General features: G+C 40.6%; 1 protein-coding gene across 3 annotated transcripts in view; it reads left to right on the forward strand.

The window, feature by feature from the left end:
- MON2 (MON2 homolog, regulator of endosome-to-Golgi trafficking) overlaps window positions 1-2493 on the forward strand; it is a 65892-nt gene extending 63399 nt beyond the window's left edge. For all 3 annotated transcript variants that reach the window (XM_068998245.1, XM_068998252.1, XM_068998261.1), the window contains 2 exons: window positions 95-177; window positions 2046-2493. In XM_068998245.1, coding sequence (XP_068854346.1) covers window positions 95-177; window positions 2046-2209 — 247 coding nt within the window. In that variant the 3' untranslated portion in view covers window positions 2210-2493. The remainder of the gene's footprint in view (window positions 1-94; window positions 178-2045) is intronic.
- The last annotated feature ends 22580 nt before the right edge of the window (window positions 2494-25073 follow it).

The raw sequence follows: 25073 nt of genomic DNA on the forward strand, positions 1-25073 counted from the left end.
GATAACAGCAATAATGGTGGGAAAGTTTTTCTATAAAACTTATATTATTGAAACAAAAATGAGTAGTTGACTGTTTGCATTTTTTCATTTGTAGGCAGCAAGTAACAGAAATAATATTTGTTTTAAAAGCTGTCAGTACTCTCATAGATTCACTTAAAAAGACTCAACCTGAAAATGGTAAGTTGATGGTTGTTAAGTAACATGGTTCTAAACAAGGTAACATTATATCTGCCCCAAAGATGCATTTATTATTTCCTTTAGTAGTCTTCCCAGAAATTTGAAAGAAAAGTGTAGTCTGTAAAAGTCAGTATTCTGTAATTCTTTGTATATGTAGGTGGCAGGTAGACAGCAAGAAACCCCACAAAGTTCTTCCAGCATGCCTAAAAGTATAAGAACCTAAGATATGTTTAATAAAAGAGAAAACTTCAATTTATGGTGTCCTTTATTAGATAAAGCTTGGTGTCTTCTGAAAACAAAGAAAAAAACCCCATTCCAAAAATATTAATAGAATTCTTAAGTATGTGAAGCCTGGCTAGACACTTTTTTCCTTCTCATGATACCTTTGTAGGTTGCTATGGATCATGTTCACATAGGTGCAGTCTGCAGTTAAAGGGGTGTACAAGTTAAATGCATGGACAGGCTGGTAGATAAATACACTTGTGGTCTTGCTTTCCCTGTCTTCCTGCTCTATTATTTCCTGTCCCCTGGATTGAGCTTAGCTCATTGATGCCTGAGTAAATGGTTGACAGATGTATTTAAATGGCTGAATTAAATGAAAGACCTCAACTTCATTAAATCACATATCCTGTTCTTCTTGTAAGCTGCAGCTTCGGTATGCATTGAGAGTTCTTGGAAGGAAACAATCATGAGTCTTGGTTAAGCCCACTGTATTGGGCTCTGAAGTTGTGACAGAATTGTGTATACATTTCCCCCTACCTTCCTCCTTTTGATATTAGGAGGAACAGGAAAAAACACCCTTTTCAATCCTGAAACAAACAAATGAAACACCCTTTCCAGAAAAACATGGGCAGGTGGGTTTCTGGAAAGAGGCCGTTCCTCCTTTGCATCATCACTGAGCAGCCAGAGTTATGATGATACAGTTTCCAAGGTTCATGGCAAAAGGGTGCAAGCTTTATGCTGGGATGCTAACCCTGAAGGTAACTGAAGGTGCTGCTTTAGTGGGTCTTCCTCTTAGAGGGGTAGAGTAGCCAACTCAGCTGGACTGTTCCCCACATCCCTCTTCCTGCAATGAGAGATATATTTCCCTTGGTCCATATGCAGCAGTGCTTGCCAAACCTCCCACACACTTTCTTGGAAAGAGAACCACTGGACAAATTACAGAATCATTTCACTCTCACTTCTACCTTTTAATAATTTTATTTATTTAAGATAATTATTACTGTTGTCTGAAGCCAGGGGTTTGTTCTTTTTTGAAAGCAGAGCTAAAACAGAAATAAGCAAGGAAGTGACATTATAATAAGATCCATGCTACAGTGTTTAATTTTACTTGTTGGAGTAACAAAACTTTACCACGGATATTTTTTTGTCTTTGTCCAGTGTTTCTACCTTTGCGTTCTATAGCTCTTGTAATCTGAAATGATCTAAAATCAATAGAAAGTCTCATTGCTGACAATTTTCCAGAAGTGAAATGTGTATCTAGTTCAATTTTCTGTCAATAGTTGAGAAAAGCAGGCAGAAAACGCTTGTGTATTACAGATTGAATAGAAGTATTATGTTAAATTTGTCAGTTCTTCATCCAAAACCACAGTGAATGACTTATATGTAGAAACACAGGTATGTAGCACCACTTTAAGGGTATTATCCCACCTGGCCTCCAGTTGCAGTTGAAAAAACAAATGGTTCTCCTGCAGAAATCTTGGCCCATATCTGAGTGCCCTGCATGGATGCCACAGTGTCTGTATAGCACCAAGTACCTATGTTTAGGCACACTGTGAATGTGCCCTGACTTAGAGGTATTGAAAAAAGTCTGTTGTCAGTATTTGGACAGTAGTAAGTGATTCAGTCTGTTCTTTTCTTCCCTGCAGTTGATTCTAGCACATGGGCACAAGTCATTGCCTTGTACCCGACTTTAGTAGAATGTATCACTTGTTCATCCTCAGAAGTGTGCTCTGCTTTGAAGGAGGCACTGGTTCCCTTTAAGGACTTCATGCATCCACCAGCATCCAAGGTACAGAATGGAGAGTCTTGACCCCATAAAACTTCTGTTTGATCCTTGAAGGGAATATCCAAAAATGTTTGCTCCCAGTTCAAGTTTCTCTGAGGAAATCTCTTGTGACTAGTACTTTGGCAACCAGTGCTGACTGCCTCTTAACTGTACTAACAAGAGCTCAGTAAGTCGTGAATACAGGCTTTATCTCAAAGGTTCCAGAGTGAGTAGCAGTGCAAACCTTTAATAAATTTAACTGACTAGTTGGAATCATTTATAATCTAATGTACTTGCTACAGTATCTTGAAGTGGTGATTGAAAAGTGGGCTTATGTACAGCTTGTTGTGTATGTGTTAATGATGTAATTAAAAATATTTCAATTCAGTCAGATTTATTAGGCTGGTGTTTTGCACCCTTTTTTGAAGTACGAATTGTACTAAAATTTTATGCAAGATGGTACTGTAACATTCCATATATCTGTAACCAGCCTTTGTAAACAAAGGGAACTGATATACTTGTGTGTATAATAAATGGTACAGTTATGTATAAAATAGTTGCATTTATTATTTAAATTCTTTTAAAAATATTGATAATGTCAAATGCCTGAAAATGTATTTATTATGAATAAGTTGTATGCTTGCATTTTTACTTACAGTTTGCCTTCTAAATTGCCAGATATGCTCATTCATATCTGATCATGTTAGTTTTTGCTTAATTGAATGTATCTTCTTTGTGGCCATTGGACATCTGCAAAGGGTCATACAACAAAAGATTGAAGTAAGCAGTCACAGTCTGCTGATCTCAAACTTCAGAGTAGTTGACCTGAAATGTTTGAATATGCAGAAATCCACTGTAGCACTTCAGCACTACCATACCTCACTTTATAATAAATTTGTTTCAAGATGTTTGTTCTACTCAACTCTATCCATTTTTGCAGTTGCAGCCTTGCTTTAAAAAGAAAACAAACATATTTGAGGGTTGTTAGCCTTTTTTGACCTTCTTGGCAAGTACCACAGTCTTTGAATCATGACCCAAGAAAGGCAAGTTCAAATATCTAAAATACTTGGCTGTAATATTTTGTTCAATAATTTTAACTGTTTTGTTTTGTAATGTCTTTTCAACCCAAACAAATTGTTCTAATCTTTTAATTATAAATCGTGTCTGATAAAAACCATGAGAAGTGTATTTTTGAATATAGTTACTCATTTAGAAATGCAGTAAAATTTGTCATTAAGTAAATGTGAATTTGTTTCACTTTCACATAATACACAATTGAAGCAAACCACTTTTAATAGTATTGTTTTTAAAGTTTGTGATCTAGCATTTAAACTTATTTAATTAATCTTGATTTCAATAATGTTTCACCTGTATTCACATTTTTAATCTGTGATGTAAAAGCACAAAGGCCAAATGTTAAAAAAAAAAAAAAAAAAAAAAGACAGGTGCCTTTCTATGGATTTCAGAATTTCAGAGCTTACCCTTAGGGTTTTATTTCTTCAAGTCTTTTGTAGATATTAAAAGATCGTCATGCATAAGAAATGGTATTACATCTGTTTGCTTTGCACTTTCCTTGCTAAAGGGACACTGATTGGTATATGTGAATAGGTGTAAAAGTTGTAGAAGCTTCAAGCTGAAGGTGTGATGAACTGGTCAGGGTTACCCTGCATGAATAATGTTCTCCAGGCAGTTCTTTGGTCAGCTTGCTCCCACAAGTTTCCAGTTTATGGTCCTTTTTAAAAGCTTTCTGCTTCAAAGTACAGTAAATGTTAAAGAGGCTTCAAGACCTTGCACATTTCTGTGACCAAAGTTACATGGAACCTAATTGTCAAACCTGAATAGTTTTAAGAGAATACACACATTAAGGAAACAAATGCTTCTTGTTAATAGGATTTATGTCAAAATACCTTCTCTGGAGGAGCATTTCCAGTATACTGCAGAACTGGGTCTTGCATGCAAGTAACAACATTATCCATTCTCTGAAAGTGAAAGCCTGACAACTGCTCTCCTCATTAGTGGAAGATAAGTCAAGGTCATTAAAAAAACAAACTGTAGGGCAGGAAAGAAGGGAATTAATTTGTTTTAGAATATATAGGTGTGCAGACCAAGCTATGGGTGAATTTGTTTCTAATTAGTTTCTAATGGATTTTTCAGTGATAATACAGATGCATTTGTCCATTGAGGCAAATCTTCATCTTTATCTGTAATTCAAAAAGGGATGCATGAGTCTTTCCTGACTCTAGAGCTTAGACTACTTTACACCTATGAATATTAATCTTCAAAAGGTTTTGAAATAAACTACCAATGAGCTAACTTACCATCCTTTTCTCTTAATTACAAAACTAATAATATCTGTGCTATTTGAGGCATGTTTGGCCATGCAGTCTGAGGTTGACCACATTAAAACTGCTTTTTTGTATTTTGTATAAATAGCTTGAAAACTAAAAGCTACTTAGCTTAGAAAATGTTTTCATTGCCTCATTTTGTCTGTGAACAAGAATTATTCCCTTTACTGTGCCTTCTTGTCCAACACTCAAATATTTCCTCCAACTTGAAATATCAGTTTCTTTTTTCTATTTGTACTTTTTGCTAAGCATTCTTAGGGCATCTTTGATGCAGCAGCATTTTTGAATATTTAAATTTCACGTTTTTACATGTTCCTAGCAAGGTAAATCTTGTTCAGAAGAAATTGAATTAATTCAGCATTACCTGTTGAGTAGACCCATGTCCAAGTTCTTTTCAAATCTGTAGGGTTGCTTAGTCATGAGAATTTAAAAATGTGGACATTTTCAGGATGGGGTCTGCAGTGTCGCTGAAGTCAGCTATAAAAGTGGTACAGCTGACTGAATAGAAATGCATCTGCTGGAAGTTAGAAGATAAGCATCAATTGCTTATTAAATGTAACCACAATCTTCACCTTTCTCCTTCTTGTCCACAACTTTAAAATGGACATGGATGGGAATCCAAGGAGAAAATTATTAGATTATTAGCATGTCCATATCAAGACTTCGGATTACTTGGGAAAACTTGTATGTCTCAGTGCCATGACCATTGCCTTAATGTACATGAGGATTTAAGATTGCATAGAACTGATTATGAAAAAAGAACAGATGTCTCAAGCTGGGAACTTCTTATAGAAAGTCTTATTCCTAGGACTAGCCTACAGTAGTTATTTGCTTATCATCAGAGATGGTTATCTAACTGGACATCTGTTTTGCTCCCTTGTATATGAGCCTGCTTCTCCTCCTGCTTTATTGGTGAACTGTGAACTGTGGGTTACTGGACATTAAAAATACACGTGAAACACATGCTCACCGTTAGTTATTTACAAGAGTAAGTAAGAGTATGTCTGTGAAACTTGAGTAGGTTATCACAGTATTCTGCAGATGGGGTTCTTTTTTTACGCAGGTTGAGTTGTTTCTTCTTCCCAAAGAGCAAATCTTCTCATAGCTGGCCCTGAATTCTTCAGGCAAGATATTTTTAGTCAGGCTAATGCCTTTCTTTTCCTCAGCACGTGGCAAACACAAGTACTAGTCATCAGTGTATTTTACAGAAATTCATTTAGAAGCTCAGGATAGGAGTGTTCTTGAGGGGAGGGAGGAGGAAAGCACATTTTCTACTCATCTGTTTCTGTACAGCTCAGTTCTGTGTCTCTTCACCAGTCGTTCACTTCACATTTGTAGCTAGCTACTCATTTTGTGTATGGGCAGGCAACCTTCAGCTTGAGTCCTCCTGAATAAGGTGAGGCTCTGTAAGCATGAGAAGAAACTGCTGTGCACAGCTGCCTTGTGAGCAGTGCACATTCTGACTGTGCTACTGCCACAGGCCCAGTAAGACTGTTTAGAGTGGGGTGTGTCAGAAAGTTCCAAATAAGGCAGCTCTAGCGTGTAGGTTTTGTTTGAATTGAAATCCAAAATCGTGCAAAGACATTGTCTACATCTGTAGGTGAAAACCATTTAGCCATCAGCAAAATACTGATACTATATTTTTATTCCCCAAGAAAAGCCTATTTTCTCCCTGGATTTTTCACCCCTACCTTCTCACAGTACCTTCTATATGTGCTTCTCTGTGTGTGCTTCAGTTGTAACTTTTGGATGCAGGGACTCTTTGTCTAGACAGCATTTTGTGTATTAGGGCAAGTACAAGTCCAGTAAAAATAATCATCAGTGTAGAACACAGATTTCATTTGGAGAGTAGATGCTCTTTAGAGTTCATAGCTGAATTTTAGTGTTCAGATTAATGTCATACTCAAAGTATCTGACTGCTGTCTAATTTAGGACAGACAACATTACACCCACTAGGAACCAATTGCTGGGATCAAGAATGACTACAGCAGCAACAAGTGAGCAAAGTATTGGATGGGTGATTTAAGACAACTTGTATAAGAAAGAAAGTGAAATTAAATATTCACAATTCTTGGGGGAGAGGGAGAACCTCAAAATAAAAATGACTGGACTTAAAGAAGGCAGACCACAGAAAACTGATAACATCTCACAGAATACAAGTCTGAAGTAAGAGAGGAACTGAGGAGATAGGACAGTTTCTTGGAGATGTGAAGGTCACGACTGAAAGTATGTGCCAGACAAGTTGTAATAAGAGACCAACTCAGTTAAAGGAATTTCATCGACTTTAAACACAGTGAGGGGAGGCCTATGAAAGATGGAAATTCAGATACCACCAAAGATGAGTGTTAACAGATAGGGATGAAAGTAGATACACCTGTCAGCTGACAGAGAATAAATGCCTAAATAGTAAAAGATTTGTATTAACAAAAGTGCTGACTACCTAAAGGAGTGTGGCTGTTTACACTGTTTTCAGAGCTGCAGTTTGTGTGTTGAATTTTTTGGTTTGTTATGGTGGCGGCTAATCCAAAACATCAGAAATCTACTGCCAGTGTATTGCTTGTGTAACTGATATGAGTGACAAAGATTGAAGAAGCTTGCCTAGAAGAAAGGGAAACGGGAGAGAAAATGGTTACATGTTGGCAAATTTACTGGGCCTGAAGAATTTCTTCCTGATATTTAAAGAATTACTTTGAGTAACTTCAGTATTTTTAAGATCATCTTTGTGATGTCCTTGTGTCCTATCAGTTAGAGAGTAACATGCTAAAAACTGATCCTTTTCTTTCTAAGCTCCTTATTTAAGAATTTATGTCTTAATTATGAAACAACTTTGATAAAAAGGGTAACATTTACCTGTGTGTTTACTGTGCTAACTACAGGATTTCACTAGCAAGAGATGAGACTATTCATTGCTTGAATTTACTTCGTTAGCTGTGTTTAAAGGAATTCTCAGATAAGCTTACTTTTATCATCAGTTTGATAAGCTTTTTTCTCTCTCCATGTCAACACATTTATTCTCACTTCCTGCCTTAAGAACTTCATAATCACATTTATCAGCAGTGTAGTCCTCTTTTCACCTAAAGTTGTGTTTGTTATGGAAAGAATGAGTTAAGTACAGCTACCATATTTTTCTTCAATCAAAAATATTGTGATGTTGAAACATACTCAAAGTCATCAGCCCCTTGGTCTGTTTTGTTTTCAGAAGAGATTAGCAATAACTAAATAAGAAAGAAAAGCCCTTGGAAGTCAGGTATCTGGCATCTTCACAGTTTTGTTACTGAAGACCCTGATCTTCAAACTGGAGTCATACCTGCTGCTCTCTGTGCACAGAATATCTGCCTTAGACTTGACACGAGTCTCCAGTGGTATCTCCAAAGCTGAAGCTGCTTCAAGATTGCAGAGGCTCATGCGGGTGTGACGCTTGGAAACTTGAAGCCTGATATCACTCGGTCTGATGTTTTTAATGTTAACAATTTCTTACTTAGAACAATTAAAGTTGCCAAGGAATTGCTTATGTTTCTGGCTTCCTTGCCAGAAGACTCACACTTCTGTCCCCCATCCCATCACAGACCAATGCCTGGTACTGAGGGGAGGGGTTGAGAGGCTCCACAGAAAAGTGGCAGCCAAAACTGGATTACCACCAATTCAGAGAGAACACAGAGAGCAGTCTGGTTTTGATCGGCCTCTGTCATGAGAAAACATGGAAGGGGACAGGAATATTAAGTGCATAGTACTGCTGGGATGTACATGTACAAAGAGCTGGTTTCTGGAGTACATCTTGACTATTACTTGCAGATCTACTTACGGAACATCTGTTCATGCCTCTGGGCTTGGCAAAGCGTTATATGGTACTACCTTACCACTGAAATGAGCTCCAGAGTTTACACAAAGTACTGCCCTAGAACAAATGAGGAAAGGTAAACATTTATCTTAGAACAGAGTTATTTAAATTAAATATTTTCTCTCAAAATACAAAATTATTAATGTCTGTTACAGCTGTATGCACTATACTGTCTTAAAACTTTAAGCAGTTTTGTTGCCAGAGTCCCAAAGAGAATGCACTGAACTGATGAATGGAATAGCACAAGCCTCTCCCTCTTTATTGAGTAAGAGTGGGAAGCAAGTTTTTGAAGTGCTATAGTCTGATAGTAGTAGCTTTTTCTTGCAGTTTAATATCACTTTAACCAATTCAATTCAAACAACTTTAAGGTCAAACTTGGAAATGGGTTAGGAATTGAAAAGGTTCTGCATTTTTTTTCCCCTCTTCCATACACAGGATAGATCTGTGAAGGTAAAATCTGCTCTTTCTAAAAGCTGAAGGCAGTGGCAACCATAAACAATCAGTTCTGTACTCTTTGTTAACAAAATGTATTTTGTGGATGTATCCAGTACATTTAAAAGAGATCAATCTAAGAATTATTTTGAATGCCATTTTTCATATTATTGTACTTTTCATCCAAACATAGCTCTTGTCAAACTAATGAAATATTAAATAACCAAAAAATGTATTTAGATGTTTTCAGATAAAATGTAACTATTTAGCATCTAACAAGCAATATAATCCTAGGTATGTAAAATTTATTCCCTAGTTTTAAAAGGTCACCAGATTTAGTGGGACTATATTTAATTGCAAACAAATATTTAAATAATTGCTAATGAAATAATAATCTTTTAGAGGAGATGAATACGGATACAAAATCGAGCTTAAAATGCAGTTTCTTGTTTATTTAAGTCATTGTTAAATAGAAGTCACTTTTGACAGAAATCATTCCTCCTATAATTAAACTTAGGAGAGGCTGTATGGAGTGTCTGCTTTGAGATGCACAAGTTGGGTTTTCTCCTCTGAGATTTAGGTAACTAAAATGTTGAGGTCTACCACAGGATCAACTAGCCTGGCTTTCATTTGCAGTCAGGGAAGACAAAATAGGCAGGCCTGGCAGGAGAGCCATTCCATCCTAAAAGGTCATGTAAGTTGCTATGTGGAAGTGACAGTTCTTGCTACCAGAGCACAGGACAACTTCCTTAGCCTTAGGCATCTTGTGTTTCATGGTGTTTTTCTAGTGTACTTCAGACATCTCAAAATGGAGAAGATGAGAGAGCCACAGAAAATGCAGTTGACTTTGCTATTGCAGTGTGTTGAGTTCACCTAAGAGCATCTTCTTTGTGGCTTTTGTTTGCTTGCTTTTTGGGCTTTTAATGGGCCTGCTTTGTAAGGGCCTGCTCTAAGGCTTGCCTGGTTTTTTCCTGGGTGGAGATCATGTTCAAATGTTTATCTGTTGTACCCTGTATCTGCAAGGGACAATATGCTGTGACTTCCTTGTAGTCATGGCATTGGTCTAAATAATTACACGAAGAGTTAAGAGATCTACAGTTACTGTTAATGTACAAAGCTGAGCTCTTTTAAAACTGAGCTTTAAATTCTCCCTGCTAGTGATCCATCTTGGTTTTCCATTAGTTTCCCAGTTTGGATGAGAACATGATGTTACTGTCTTCATAAACTCAGTAAACTGAACTAAACATTTCTAGTACTGCTACACTTTTGTACACTCAGAATTTTTCTAATTGTTTTATATATTACATTTAACTGCTGCTTTTTTCAGAAGTGTTTCAGGTCAGCAAGGTTACAGTTACTTCTTAAACCTACAACTTCGGTGCCTGAAGGCTTAGTTTTGGCATTTGAATTTCTCATCTCTTAGGAAAATGAGAAAATATTTGCTAGTAAACAGAGAAAAATACTTGCTAGTAAACATGAGTTCTTTGAAAGTCCGTGCACATTTACACTCTTGGTAAACAAAACTTGAATTACTGAAAGTAACTAAGAGCTCCCATCCTCAAAATCTTTCAGAGCTTTGCATTACAGCATGAATCAGCAAGGTGGGTGGCTCCAACGAACATTAGGGACTAAAAGTTTGCAGATTGGTGCCTGTATCCATCTGCAGCCTTGCCTATTTCCTAACCTTTTAGTTAATTTTTCATTGCTTTCCAGGATCTGCTGTAATAGATCTTGGACTTTTTAGATAAATGCAAATCAAACAAGATGTGTAGGTCTTCTGATTTGACATATAAGAAACTGTGATGTATGTATCTGCCAGTAGTTTGCACTGATACCTGATTACAATTTTAAAAACAATTTCTGCTTAGACGTGATAAATGACAAATATTTCAATTATTTAACTTACCAAACTCCAAAAAGAAACAGTATTCTACAGTTGTTTATCTCCCCTTCTTATAATAAATTTATCCAAATGATGTGGTTTGAATTTACATTTTACTTTCACCCAGAAGTGCTGATTTTCTTCAAATACAAGTTGCTAACTCCTTGCCTAAGAAACTTTCTAAATGTTCTCATGATGTTAAGTCTGTTAATTAACAAATATAAAAGAGATCTTAATTCAGGAAAACAAGTCATTGAGATGTGAAATACTGATAGTCTTGTGTAAAAGTTGCTTTACATTATAGTTGAGGTGGCCTTAGAACAGAAGGGAGCACATTAAGAAAAAAAAAGGTAAAAATTAACCCAGAAGTAAATAAAAACTTTAATATTCTAAGTTTGGAGGATTTTTTTCCACTGCTAATATATTTTGTAATATAATTAAATCTGACTATTTAATAGGAAAAAAAGTATGAAAATATCTGGCTTTTGCTTTTTCTTTTTAATAAACACTTAAACTTCCCAATTTTAAATTGTGTTTCTTTTTCAAAACTGGGTTTTTATGTGTACACCAATTTATCTGAGTAGGAACACAGCATACACTTCTTGGTGCATCTGTATTTGTAATACTTTGCCTCTCCTTAGTTGACCTCAAAAGCTACAACAATTAAGTCTCACTGTCCCTATGAGAAATGTCCCTATGAGGAAAACAGGAATTGAGAGAAAGTGGTCTGGAGGAGATCAGACGGTCCCTTCCAGAACCAGCAGTAAAGGGCTCTTGAGTTGCTTGATGCTTCCATTTTCTCAGCTATATAATGTTCTTTAATGTGCCAGGCACTATCAAAAAGACACGAACTTCAGGATCACCTCATCATACACTGGCATGTTTTCTCCAACAGAATGTCACTGGTTTAAATGTCTTTTAAACAAGTGATCAGTGATCTGATTGTGCCCAATGCTTCATGTAGGTAGCAACTTCAGAAAGGGGGAACTACGTAATTGTAAAGCATTTTATCTTTGTCTCTAAGGTGGCAGTGCTTTGGCTCCTTTCCGGTGCGACTTTCTCAACTGCAAATTTGTTGCAAGTTGTCATAAAAGGCATTGCATTTCCTTCTTAACCCATGTTGTAGATACTTTTGCATTAGAAACTTCAAGACTATTGTCTGTATTTCCATTTCCATATTCTGCACCACTGATGCTAATACAGTCTTTCTAAGCACAGTAACACATTTTAATTTTTTTTTTAACTCTTCTAGTCTAATCTCTCTGGTGTGCCGGTAGCTGTTTTTTCAATAGATTTGTTCATAGATGTGTTGGTGGTGAAGGGCAGAACAATAAGAATGTTAGTATTTATAACTTTCGTGAATCTGTAATGAGGTTCACAGTCTGTTTCTTTGAGGTCAGTTTCTGTGGAATAATCGTCATGGAGTCTATTCACATTTAGAAAGAAAAGAGCTTCCAAATTAAAAGTCCAGAGCCAAGGCAGGTACTGTATGTACCCTGAAAGCCCGTGCCCGCTGTGCCCCTCGCGCTGAGGAGGTGAAAGTTCCCGCCCCCAGGCGAGCGGCCCGTGCGGCTGACAGCCCGCTGGCACGCCTCCTGCCCCGCGGGCCGCTCCCGGGGCTAGCCCGAGTCCGCTGCCTCCCGCTCGCCCCGCCAGCGCCTCCCGTGGGCCCCGCTCCGGCCGCGGCGTTTCGCGCGGTCGCCAGGGAGTGGCGGATGGGGAGCGGGAGCTGCGGCCCTGCCCGGCCCGGCGCCCCCGGGCGAGCGCAGCGCCCCCGTCTGTGAGGAGCGGCCCCGCGCCGCCCGCGCCATCTTGGGCACTCGCCGGGGGCAGCGCTCCCCCTCCCTCCGCAAGATGGCGGCGGCCGGGTGAGTGACATGCCCGGTCACGTGGCGCGGATCGCCCCGCGCTCCCCCCGCGCCGCGCGGTCTCTATGGCTCAGCCGGACACACGGGCGGCGGCGGCGAGGGACGGGCGGATGGACGGACGGACGGACGGACGGAGCCGCAGCGGGAGTGGGGCCGCGGCGTCCGCACGGCGCCTCCTTTGTCTGCGGCCTCGGCAAGGCGAGCGCTTTCCCCTCCCCGGCCCTCCGGCGCCCTCGCCAGAGGGCTCGGCTTCCTCCTTCCCGCCGGCAGAGGCGACGGGGGCTCCCCGCTGGGGCGGCCGGGGCGGGGGTCCTTCCGTGGCCCCTTCGCCCCGGCCGGCGACAGGGCGCGTCCTCGGGCGAGCGGGGCTGGGTCCGGAGCTTCCCGGCCCATCGCCGCCTCTCCGGGGAGCGGGCGGGCCGGCCCGGCGGGGGTGGCGGGAGGTCAGGGCGGGCTGGCGGCCGCCTCTCCGCCCCGCACCCCGTTCCTCGGCGGGCTGCCCGGGGCCGGCGGGCGGCCGCGCTGCCGGGAGGGGCGGCGGGCAGGTTCCGTGCCGCCGCCGTTCCCGCGCTGGGGGGGGCGAGGAGGGTGGCCGGAGGGTCGTGTGTGTGTGTGTGGTGGGGGGGTGTCCTGCTGCTGTGTTTCTCTCCCCCCTCTCTCCCCCCCCCCGGTTCCTCTCCTTTCTTCCTTCCCTCCCTGCTTCCCCTCCCCGCCCCATCTGTTACAGGCTTGCGGAACTGTGGCTGTTTGAAATTAAACGTGATCTTTACTGTACCAGCTGGGGTCTGTAATGTATCTGATAAATGAAGCTCTTCCCGTCGGTTTCAGGTCATGCAAGGAAAAGGGCAAAACTGGGGAGGGAGCTGGGCGGGGTTTCCCTTTGCTTTTCACAGTCAGGCGAGAGGAGTCTGGTTGATGTCTGCAGCAGATAAAGGAGACGAGGATCATCAAAAGACCCCAGAGCCCTTTTATCTTTCTTCTGTTTTTCCCTTTAATTTTATTTGTCGCTGCTGTGTTGTCTGCCTGCTTGTTTCCCCCTTCAGAAGGGGTCGGGAGCACCAGGGCCCTGGCTGAGGTAGTAGTTTGTGCTGTTGGTCGGGTTGTGACATTGCCCGCTGTGGAGATAACTGCGCAAGCTACTGCCTTGCTAGTGCTGGTGATGATCAGCTGCAGATGAAGACAATGACAATGGGAATCCCCTTTGTTTTCTCGGGATTGCATGCTGCTGAGGTGGCAACAGTTTCTTCTCCTCCTAGTTCTGCAGGAGGAATCTAGCCTTGGCCACCGAGACGAGTAGTGGGGTTCGACCCCATCAGTAGGATGCTCCTTCTTTTGCAGAGCTGGATGAACAATCACTAGTTTCATGCTGTTTGGAGGGTACCTGAATTTGGGCTGAAGAGCAAGTGCCTGCATTTCTTCTTATGCTTAGACCTTATTATTCATCTGGTGTCCTTGAAAGAGGTGGATTTTCTATTTTGTGAAGATGGAGATCAGTGACAGACTTGTATTTTCTGTGTTGTGAATATGCAAAACTTGTATGTGTGATATTAAGTGCTTTTGTCTGAATGGTAAAAATTCTTGAGTATTTCTCTAACAAAAGCAAAATGTAATTAACACTTTATATTGATAAGAGAGTCTTTTTACAGTATAGTTGACTAATTGTACTGCTTGGTGCTCACAATTTGCGATGAACTTCTGAGATATCTTTCCTGTATATTTTGACTTACTGTGAAAAGCAAAGTCATGATTTTGCTATTGTGAATTAATTAAAATTGCTGGTATATTTATAGTGATGGCTAAGGGTATCTTTTTGATACAAATTTTAGTGTGTTGATCGTTTATTGCAATGGTTTAAACTTGGAATATATTAAAACCTGTACAATAAATGTGCATAACTGTCTCATGTTTTTAAAAACAAGAGTTAATTTTTCAGTCAGAATTTTATAAGACCTAACTATGAGCCTGTTAAGTTTATAGTGAAAATTAAAGCTGTAGCTAAACATTTGAAATTAAGTCAGTGCCTTAGTAGTGCTTCTAGCTTACAGTTCTAATTTAATATTGGGAAGAAACTTCCAGATATTTAACCCTACCTCTCTTTTTGAATTGTTTGAACTCATTATGTGTTTAGAAGACATGCAAAGGTTGCTCTTGTACCTCCTCTAATTGTAAAGTGTCTTCCAGAATATAGAGAAAAAGTTTAATCTGATGATACTTCATTTTTACCCTGTGCACAGCATTATTGTGGTAAATCAACCTTTGTCATGAACTAAACTTTTCAAAAGCTAGGTATTCTCATGCTCACTAATAAACTAACACATTAATTTTTGTTACTAGTAGGTTTTCTCTGAAGTAAAATAGCAGTCATAGCTGTTGACTGTTTCCAAATTTAAAACATCTTTGGGTTTTTTTCCTAACTTAATTGAAGGGTCAAAAAGGATGCTATAGCTGCCTGCTTTTCATGTCCTAACAAACAGCACATATCAAGCAGAGCTTGTTTGATCTGGAAGTTAATAGATGTTTTCACCATCTACCTTTAGGCATCTTATTTTAACTGGCTAATTCACCAGTCCCTTTCTCTTCAGAAAGGAGATGGCAGAGATATATATCCCTGATACAAACCATGCTGGCAAGTGCCTTAGCATTATTTGATCTGAATTAGCCTTTCAAGGAGCTGGTCTGTGTATGTTGTGAAGGTGCTTCAGCTAAGCTAAGTGCCTTGTAGGTGGGTTGTGTGACATTGTCCTCCCTGTTGCTTTGCCTTATGCTTAGGCAACTTGTGTAGGACTGATCTTGGCTCCTGTTGTAGCTTTTTGGGTTTGAGGGAAAGAATTAATGAGAGAAAATATGCTTGACCATGCTGCCATTAACCACTTAGTTGTTTTATCTCCTGTGTAAAGTATCTCCCTTAAACTTCACTTGCCATCTGAACAGTAGTGCTTTGTACTGTGGATGACTTAAGGAGAATGTTAAGAACCTGTACTAAAATGAGACAGTGGTACTGAAATAATGCATGAGATGCTGTATAATTCATGAAGTGATTTGTCCTCGTGTCCACATGGGTCTTGGTTGTGTATTACTCAGTAGGTTTTAGGTAAGTACATGTGAATTGTTTCTTTGAGGAGTTGCATACAAGATGCTTAGCTTTGCTCTAGGGCTGTCCATACATTTCTTGGTTCAGAACACTACTCAATCTAGCATTCAAAATACAGAAGTTAATCCAGTCAAATTCCATCCTTAGTTTTGTCCTAGTCTCAGCCCTTACTGTTTAGCTGTCCACCTTCCCTAATGTACTTGTATGATATACGAAGGCTGCAACATCAGGCTTTGAGGCAAAAAGATTAATTCTTCAGTGGACTAGAGAGCCTTACCTTAGAGATGTTGTAAAAGTCAAGGCTCTGAAAATACTGTGAAAACCTGAAATGGCAAGAGTAGCTCATATCTTGTAAATTTAGTCATTCTTTATTGTTATTTGATGAATTAGTTTGGAAAGAAAAATTGTATCATGCCAATTAAAAAGCAGTACTGCAGGCACATTATTGTCTATGGCATCGTCACTTTCTGAAATTTTTTTCGGCTATATTCTTCAGGGGTTTCACTCACTCAAACTTTTTGTGTGAATTTTTTATAGAAACATTAAAATAGGCACATGGCTGAGTTGATGGAATTTCTCTGCAAAGTTATTTAGTTTATAGTGTCCCTATTGTGTATTGTTGGCTGTGCTGGGTGAGAAAGTACTGCAAGAAATGTTTGTCTGTAGCTTTTCTAAGCACTTCTTTTGACTCATGGAATAATAAAAATGCATTGAGATTCACGGCATAGTCGATTAAGCTTCAGATGCTCTTATTCCCTGGTTTGATGTCTTTTTGCGCTATTGTCTTACCTATTTTGTGAAGAGCAGTCACCAGCTGCTCACCCCTCCAGCTACTGTCTGTCAATGCTGCTTCTAAAGATACTGGCATGCATCAACCTAAAATCTTAGATCCAAGATAGTTGCTTCCCTGCAGGGTGCAGTTGCCCTCTCTGTCACCAAGGAGAGTGCTGTGTTCCCATGCTAGCAAAACTGATATTTGAGAACTTGGCTTCACTGGGGGCTGGCTTGGGCCTTTTACTTTATTACTTCCTGGACCATGCACATAATAATGACTGAGACCTGCTTTACACTGGGAAGCAGCTTGAGACAGTAAGAGGAAATGCCAGTTTCTAGACAATTACATCTCTAAATACATAAGCACTTACCTAAAATGCCCCAGTGCATTAAATAAATTATGTGTGGCTTTTCATTTGATACTTTCTCCATAAGAACGAGTACTAAATTAACATAAGGAAATGATTAGTAATTACAAATTAAAGTGGACCACATTCTTTATGTTTAAATAGTTTATGTGCATCTTCCACTATTCTGTGCTTAAGTGTTAGAGAAATTAGTTCTAGAACATTGCTTCTGGAGGAAGTTTTATATCTTACATAAACACACACACACATATATATATATATATGTATATATATACACACACACACAATATATGCCTCTAGAGAGTTTCTGTAGCAGAAATTGAAGTAGCACTCAAAACAAAAGTGTAAATGTTTGGGAAACTGGTCTTACATGCACGGATTACAGTTGTCTAGAATGTTTTGAATTTAGTCTTGTAATATATTTTTGGGTCATGATTTTTACAAATGTATATACATTTAGTTTTAAGAAAGTAGTCAGTCTTTTCATCTGAGCAAGTTGAGCTTTTTAGCTAAGAGTCTTTAGCTTCTTAGCTACAATAACGTATAGGCTTTGTGAACTTCTGTCCAAAATGAGCACGTCCTGCCACTGAAGGTGTTAGACATGAGGAGAAATACAACAGAAAAAGTTACCTGCATTGGGATTCTACTGGAATCCCTGAAGTGAAAGGCTTGCATTTAATGAAAAAGGCCAGGAGTGTTTCCGTGGACATGGAAAGTGCTACATCACAGTGAAAGCTGCCATGTTTACTCTGGGATCCAAGTCTGAAGACTGGAAGTGAACTTCTGTTTCTTTTCCCTGTCCAAGACTTTACCAGCAGAAAGGGCTCTGCTACCAGGTCTTACTGTCTCTCTTTCCAAGTTTTGTTATTTCTGCTGTTACTCTGTTTCCTTTGTACCTAAAGTTCTCGCCTTACTAGTTTGTGTAGCCTGCTTGCCTCTGCAACACAAGCAAAACTGCCTGTATTTTGGGTGACAGCAGTTGAAGTTCGCCTGCCTGTTTTAGGCTTCTGGTGAAGGTTTGCAGTGGCTGCAGCAAAGAACTGTGTTGGTGCATGGGATTAACTACATCCAGAACTTAGTGATCCCAGTGCGTCAGTACACACATGAAAAAGAAATCCAGTCTTGCACATTCTTTCCTAAGTGCTGGAAGTCTCTTATTCTAGGCCAGCTAAGAAAATAGCATCCATGACACCTAGTTATCAGATCCCTTCCTGGTCCCTGATCACTTTATTCTTATTTTCTACCCTCTCCACGGTAACTTCAACTCTTTTCAGCCACTGGAAAGAAGGTTCATGTTTTAAAAGAAAATTATGTACTTCTGACTGCCCTGAAAATTGGTTTAAACATCTAGTTGTTAAATTAGTGTGATATATCCAAATTCCTCCTTTCACTTGAGAACTCAGAGTATGCCTCATCCCATTCTGAAGGGTGCTTTGCCATCCATTTCACCCTTTGCAAGAAGTGAGCATTTTGTCTTCAAATTAACCAGCCTTGTCCCACAAAAATGAGATGAGGAAATGGGTATGAAAATGCTGGCATTGAATGAGACAAGGTCCTGTTTATCCTATCTTCTCTGTGGAGGTTTGTGTGTATTGGAAGAGAAGAGGGGATAATTTTGCTGTTGGTTAACTTTTGAAGTACCACCTTAGGAGGAATACTCCAGGTGATAGCCCAGTGACCTCGTATTACCTGTGGTGTATGTTCCTAGAAGGAACATTACTTTGGTGCCAAGGCTTTTGACCAGAAAGGCAAGAGCATCTGTTGTGTGCCACCTGCAAGGAAAAATAGTAGGTGTGAAGGCAAGTTAAAAAAAAGAAAAAAAAGGCAACAGATTTTCAGCTGCTTTGAAATCTGCTTTTTAAAAAATCTGGTTTCTAGTTTATCTGGTAAAAATCAGTGTGTTTTGTGTGCGTGGTTTTTGCTGAGGTGTTGTGTTTCAGGCTGAAGCTTAGTTTTCAGTCTAAAAAGGGTCTTGTTCACTGCCAGAGGTTCTGCACCATGCTCTTAAAGGGGAGGTTGGTCCAATTGAGCTTCCAGAATGAAGCTTCTGCAAGATTAAAATAAACCTAAAAATGCTGGTTTAGTTACTAGAAGCTTTGCTCATGATAGTGAATTACATTTCAGTATTTGAAATATGAAGTGGTGCCTTTTTTCCTTAAGTAGGTGTAAGTGATAGCTGTATCAGTCTTGTCCAGAAAAATGATACCTGACATGCATTGTGGTTTTGTACAGTACCATGGGATTCATCAGGCAGCAAACAGTTTGTGCAGCTACTACAGACATGTTCATCTTTCATGCAGGGAGAAGTGTGGTGGTGCCTAACAAATAGCACAGAGGAGCCAAAAGTGGTCCCAAAACCTGGAACATTTCTGTGAGCCACTCTGGTGTTTCCACTCCTGGTATTGGAGCACAGGGCCTTCAGAACCTTCTGGAAAATGTATTCCTGTGTCAATGATCTATGTAATAGGTACTAATTCATGTAAGAAAGCCGTCACCTGGATCAGTTTTTCCATTCCCCCAGTGTTGAGGGGGTAGATTCTGCTATTGTGTGTTTCCTTGGATGATTTTTAGATGAGTTGTAGATGAACCCTGAGTTATGCCAGGAAGAAGATGAGGCTGTGGAGGTAGCTGTGTGTTCTTTTTGTTCTCTCTGTTCCTAATTAGAATACATTTTAGAAGCTGAGGGAGATGTAGGGCCGAAGTACAGTCCTCTGTGAAATGGTTTGTCTGTGCAATAGATGCACAGGCTAAATTGTGCGGTCTGACTCTTGCTCATGAAGCCCTGGGGTTCTTCCTGTCATGGTTTAACCCCAGCTGGCAACTATACACCAGCAACTGCTCACTCACTCTCCCCAGTGGGGTGGGGAGACGGTCAGGAGAGTCAAAGTGTGAAAACTGTGGGTTGAGAGAAAAGACAGTTTCATAGGTAAAGCAAAAGCTCCACGTATAAACAAAGCAAAACAAGGAATTTATTCACCACTTCCTGCATGCAGGGAGGTGTTCAGCCATCCCCAGAGAAGCAGGGCTCCAACATGCCTAATGTTTGCTTGAGAAGGCAAACACCATTGCTCCACCCTCGTTCTTCCCCCAGCTTTGTCTACTGAGCATATATATTTCATATGGAACAGAATATCCCTTAGGTCACTTGGGGTCATTTGTGCAGGCTGTACCTCCTCCTAAATTCTTGTGTATCCTCAGCTTCCTTGCTGTTTTGTAGGCCTGTTTTCAGGGTTGTAGGTGAAGAGCTGTCACTTTCCCAACTACATCAGTACATGTCAAGAGGACAACTACCCTCTATGGAGACTCCAGAGGAGGGCTAGAAAGATGGCGAAGGGTCTAGAAGAGAAGCTGTAGGAGAAGTGGCCTGGAGGAGACTGAGGTGAGACCTCATCACAGTCTACAACTTCCTTGTGAGGGGAAGGGTGGGCACTGATCTCTGTGGTGACCAGTGAGAGGACCCAGGGAAATGGCCTGAAGTGGTGTCATCATAGGAGGTTTAGGTTGGATATTAGAAAAAGGTTCTTCACCCAGAGGGTGGTTGGGCACTGGAACAGCTCCCCAGGGAAGTGATCACAGCACCAAGCCCGACAGAATTCAAGAAGCACTCAGACAATGCTCTCAGACACATGGTGTGATTCTTGGGGTGTCCTGTGCAGGCTCCAGAGTTGGGCTCAATGATCCTAATAGGTTCCTTCCAACTAAGGATATTCTATGATTCCATGAGCCTTGCTGCACCCAGTTCTGGTCAGCTGGTGGAGTGGACAATTACTTTACGACGGCTAAATCTGATGTCTGAATCTGTTACAGGGAGGGTTGTATCATGATGATGCAAAAACTGTGTGATGCTTTTTCTGCAGTTCTCAGGCTAAGTAGAAAATAAATCACTTCCTTACCTCCACTTACCTACCTGCTTACCTCATTAGGAGCCAGTATCCACGTAGACAGTGGGCTGTACTGAATATGTGGAATCTGTGCTTTCTGAGGTCTTCTCTCCCAAGGTGATAATTGTAAGTGCTATCAGGATGCACACATGCATTGTCACAGTCCGTATCTGTCTTGCGCTGCTCTGTGTCATGTAACCCTATCTGATTTACACAGTGATTTCAGTCGTGCTGAAATTTGGCAGCCTAGAGATACAGTGTGGGGGTGAAATAGTAATCATTTGAGCTAGGCTCATTGCTGGTGCCATCAGTATCATGGTGGTCTTTCATGCTGCAAAACCTGCATATGGACCCAAGAAATGCTTCTGTCGGCAAGGATGCAGTAGGTTACTTTTGTATAACCTCATGTAGGTTTGGCTAGAATGGCTAGAGGAAGGGAGGTCTGAACTGGTGTCAAGTGAGAGCTAGCACTGCTATACACATTAAATGTTTATAGGTGTGCCAGTCTACCAGCTAAGATGCCATTATTTTCCAGGTCCCTTGGGATTCTTCCCTCCCTTGTGACTGACTTTTCCACTGCTCCCCAGCCTCATGAATGTGTCTTTCTTCTTTCCAGCACCTGAAAGATTGCTTTCTTGTCATGTTAGTGCCTGATGTCATACATGATCTGTCATGCATCCTGTACCCAGCTGCTGCCTTTGCAACATTAGTACGTAGTTATAAGCTAGAGTAGAAAAGAAAATAGGGAAGGATGGCAGAGGAAGCAAGTGCTTACCCTTACCAATCCCTTTTAATAGTTGAAAAGTAAAAATGGTCTAATAATGCAAGGAAGTGCAAGGCTTAAAGAAAGTAGATGAATAGTAGTGATGCCAATCAAAGCACAAAATTATCAGTACCAAGTCTAGTGGGAGCAGAGGTCCTTAAATATTTATGTAATAAGTTCTCCCTTCCCTTTCCCAATCTTGTACTACCTGTGGCCCTGCTGTTGTAGCAGTGTGATGGTGGAGTGCTTAGGATATCTCATGACTCCTGACAACCTCCAGCAGCCAGCACATGAGCTGCAGCTAGATGAAGCTGAATCTGAAGGCGGTGCATGAACAGTTCAGGTGCCATTAGGACCTTCGGTGTCAGGAAGCCCTAATGCAGGTGGCTCAGCTGGTCATGATGATCATGTGTAATGCTGCCCAGATGGCTTTGGTCAGCTCATGCCAAGGATGGACTTGGCATTTGCCCAGAAAATCCTTTATGGTAATTCTGAGGTCTTTGTGGTACCCTCCACAGCCTCCTATTGACTGGAGTGGCAGGAGGGGTTTCAGACAGCTGTGGAGCAGCAACTCCAGCAGCAACTGTCAACAACCGGCAGAGACTGAACCACTGGAACCGAGCTGTGCATGGGACTGCTTCCCAAGGCCCATCTACTCTGGCAGTCTTATTCTGGCAGAGCTTACTCAATGCTAAAATTTGCAGTTCTGTATATGGATGCCAGTATTGTTCATTCCAGTTATCAATGCTCAGGAAGGCAAAATACCATCCATAATGACAGCTGCAGATGACAGAGTGATTGATGGGACACTACACGTGGAGCATTTACTGTTACAAAGCAATCCAGATTGTTTTCCTTAATCACAGTCCAACGTATTTACCACTGTCAACCGTGAAGTACCATATATACTAGCAAAAAAAGTAGGCTACATCTGCAGGATGTGTTGTATGGAGACCTAAAAGTAGTTTAAGGTAACAGATGGCAACTCTCAGTCTGTTATATAAAATTATTTGTAAACGTCAGGAAAAAGATAAAAATAGAATTAATTCAGTCAAAAATTCCTGCAGGTTTAAAGAACATATTGAGATTATATCTGATGGATAATAGGAGTGTTTGACAGGAAAATTATTGCAGTGGACCCAGTGTTTTGAAATAAGCCTAAATGGTAGAAGAGGAGGGCTTCCCCTCTCTTCATCTCCTTTGGAATTTGTTGATTAAGTAAAAAGATTTGCAGATTTTACCTTCAAAGTCAACACCAGTGTGGGTTACCACACTTCACGGTTCAGTCATGATGCTTTGAAATCCCGAAGTTCTCAGACTAAGCCAAGGTTGCAAGGGTTGAGGTGATTTTGCCATCTTTACTGACTGAGCTAGTCCCACCCATTATTCAAAATACCAGACTTCACTCCTTTTGCCCCTTTGGGCTTTTGTTTCTCTTTCTTTCTTTGCTAGTCTTCTGATTTTTTCCTTTATCCTAATCAAATTCCATTTAATTAGCCAAAAACTTGCCTTCTGCAACCTTCTGACCAGGTGCAAAGCAGTGTCTTTGATGTTGCAATATTTTGGTAGAGCTTGACATGACTGAAAGATGACATCTTTTCATTAATAGTGGCTGGTATGGGAGTACCTAGTAAGACCAAATGGCACTTTCTTACTTGTTTAGTATTCAGGTTTTTTTCCTCCCTCTCTCTCTTGTTATGTTTATACATCCCTTTTGGCTTCACACTGTGAATCTCTAAGCTGTTTCAAATTGGTTTCCCACCCTAAAAATACCATTAACACTATTACCAACATTTTGGTTTGTCAAGACTGTGAAAACAGGAGTGTTATTTCTGTTCTATATTTTGTATATCTAATATAGTGAGAAAGGGATACAACTGAAGATTTAGGTTACCTTTCAAATGCTTTAACTGGGTAGGACTAGTACTGCCTCCCCCACATTCTTTATAAAGTGCTTGCATAGTTCTTGTATGGTAGTCTGCAATGGAAGTAAGCAGCATGAAATTGCTGGGTGCATAACTTTAACATTTCATACAGTGCAAGGCAGCATCGTGTTAATTCCTTTGCACGGATTTTGGCAGTATACAAGGACCAAGGTAGTCACCACAGGGGCTATATCTCATTAAGCAAAGATTTAGAAAAGGGGCTGGCATAGTCCTCTTGAAGTGGGCTTATGTAACACAGAAAGAAAGCTGTTAAGCTAAACAAAGTAGTCTTCCCGGTATGCAACACTTGATTATTGTATATTGATAAACTGATCATCTTAATTCAGAAAGAAAATGGGTCTACTGGAGAGAATTCAAAAAATGAAGTGTTTGGGGGAAAAAACTGTCAAGATATATGCCATATATGTAGTCAGCAGATCAAAGAACAGGATGGAAGGTAATATAGCACTTACATATATCAAAGATTGTGGGCAGCTTTTAATAATATATAGAGTCACAGAAAATGCAGCTGTATCTTATGCCATTAATTTCTACAGTCAGAGTTGTAGGAGTGATTAAACCTTTGAACAATTGACTGGGAAGAGTGGTAGAATTGAAGCATGCTATAGCTCTTAACAACTGTCATTAAACAATGACCCATGTTTGATGTTTGACATTTGAAAAAGTTACAAGAGTGTTGTATAGAGCAAGTGACAACAGCGGTACCACTAGGCCAGAACACTATCTGGGACTGTCTTCAGCATTGGATTCCATGACTACTTAATGGATGAGCTTCTGCAATGATTTCAAAGCCTGGTCTTCAAACATTCAGCTCCTTCTACTTGGCAGTCTGGGCCCTGGACTTCTCTTTTTCAGGAGGTGGTAATCCTACCATCCTTACCGTACTTAAAGTCCTCAGCTCCATTGAGTCCAAAAGAGACAATGACTATGGTAATGGTTCTTCTCTTCTTCCTGTAGTATAAAAATCTGTAGAATGCCTATGGCTATTAATTGAATATTCAAGTCAGTGATTTCCTTTCTCTTTTCCTCCTGGGGGGGATGGGAAGTCATTAACAATGCACTCTTGCAGTATTATACACCACTTTTTCCTCTATGAAATACAGTTATTCCATGCCTGTCACTAGTGTTTCCTTGGCTTCACATCCTGCTGCCTTCAGCATTCCTAGAAATCATGCTTAAACTTATGTTCCTGATAGTTCACAAGGCACCTCTAGCTTAGAGACATTCTTTCAGCCTTTAGAATGAGTTGCTTCTTTCTGTAATGACTTTGAGTCATCTTTGGTGTTGTCCTTCTGGACATAGCTCTCTCATGGTCATCTAAATGCATCTGACAGGTATGTTGGTTATGGAATGTGCTCAGAGCTGTCCAACCACCAAACCCACTTCTGGATCCTGTCTTCCTTCCCTGCATCTGGACATCTTTTTGCCCTCCCACTGGGAATGGCACCCAGCCCACAGCTTTGTCAACAGAAGCCCAGGGTCCTCACGTCTCTTTTCCTCGTAGCTGTAACAGTGTCTGCCCATCCTAAGCTGTACAAAGAGAGATGTTCTGTTCCTTGCTTGAGCAGGTACTGAAGTAATTTTCCTCTTCTGTTGCAAAAAGCCAGGCTTTGACAGTAGGGTGGTAGTGAGAGAAGCCCACTCCCTGCCATGCTTGGTCAGCTGCTGCAAACTTAGCCAAAAGGATGCATAGCTACTGCTGTAGTGACCTGGGAAGAGTC

The sequence above is a fragment of the Aphelocoma coerulescens genome, chromosome 1A, assembly GCF_041296385.1.
Source record: "Aphelocoma coerulescens isolate FSJ_1873_10779 chromosome 1A, UR_Acoe_1.0, whole genome shotgun sequence".
NCBI classification, from domain to species: Eukaryota; Metazoa; Chordata; class Aves; order Passeriformes; family Corvidae; genus Aphelocoma; species Aphelocoma coerulescens.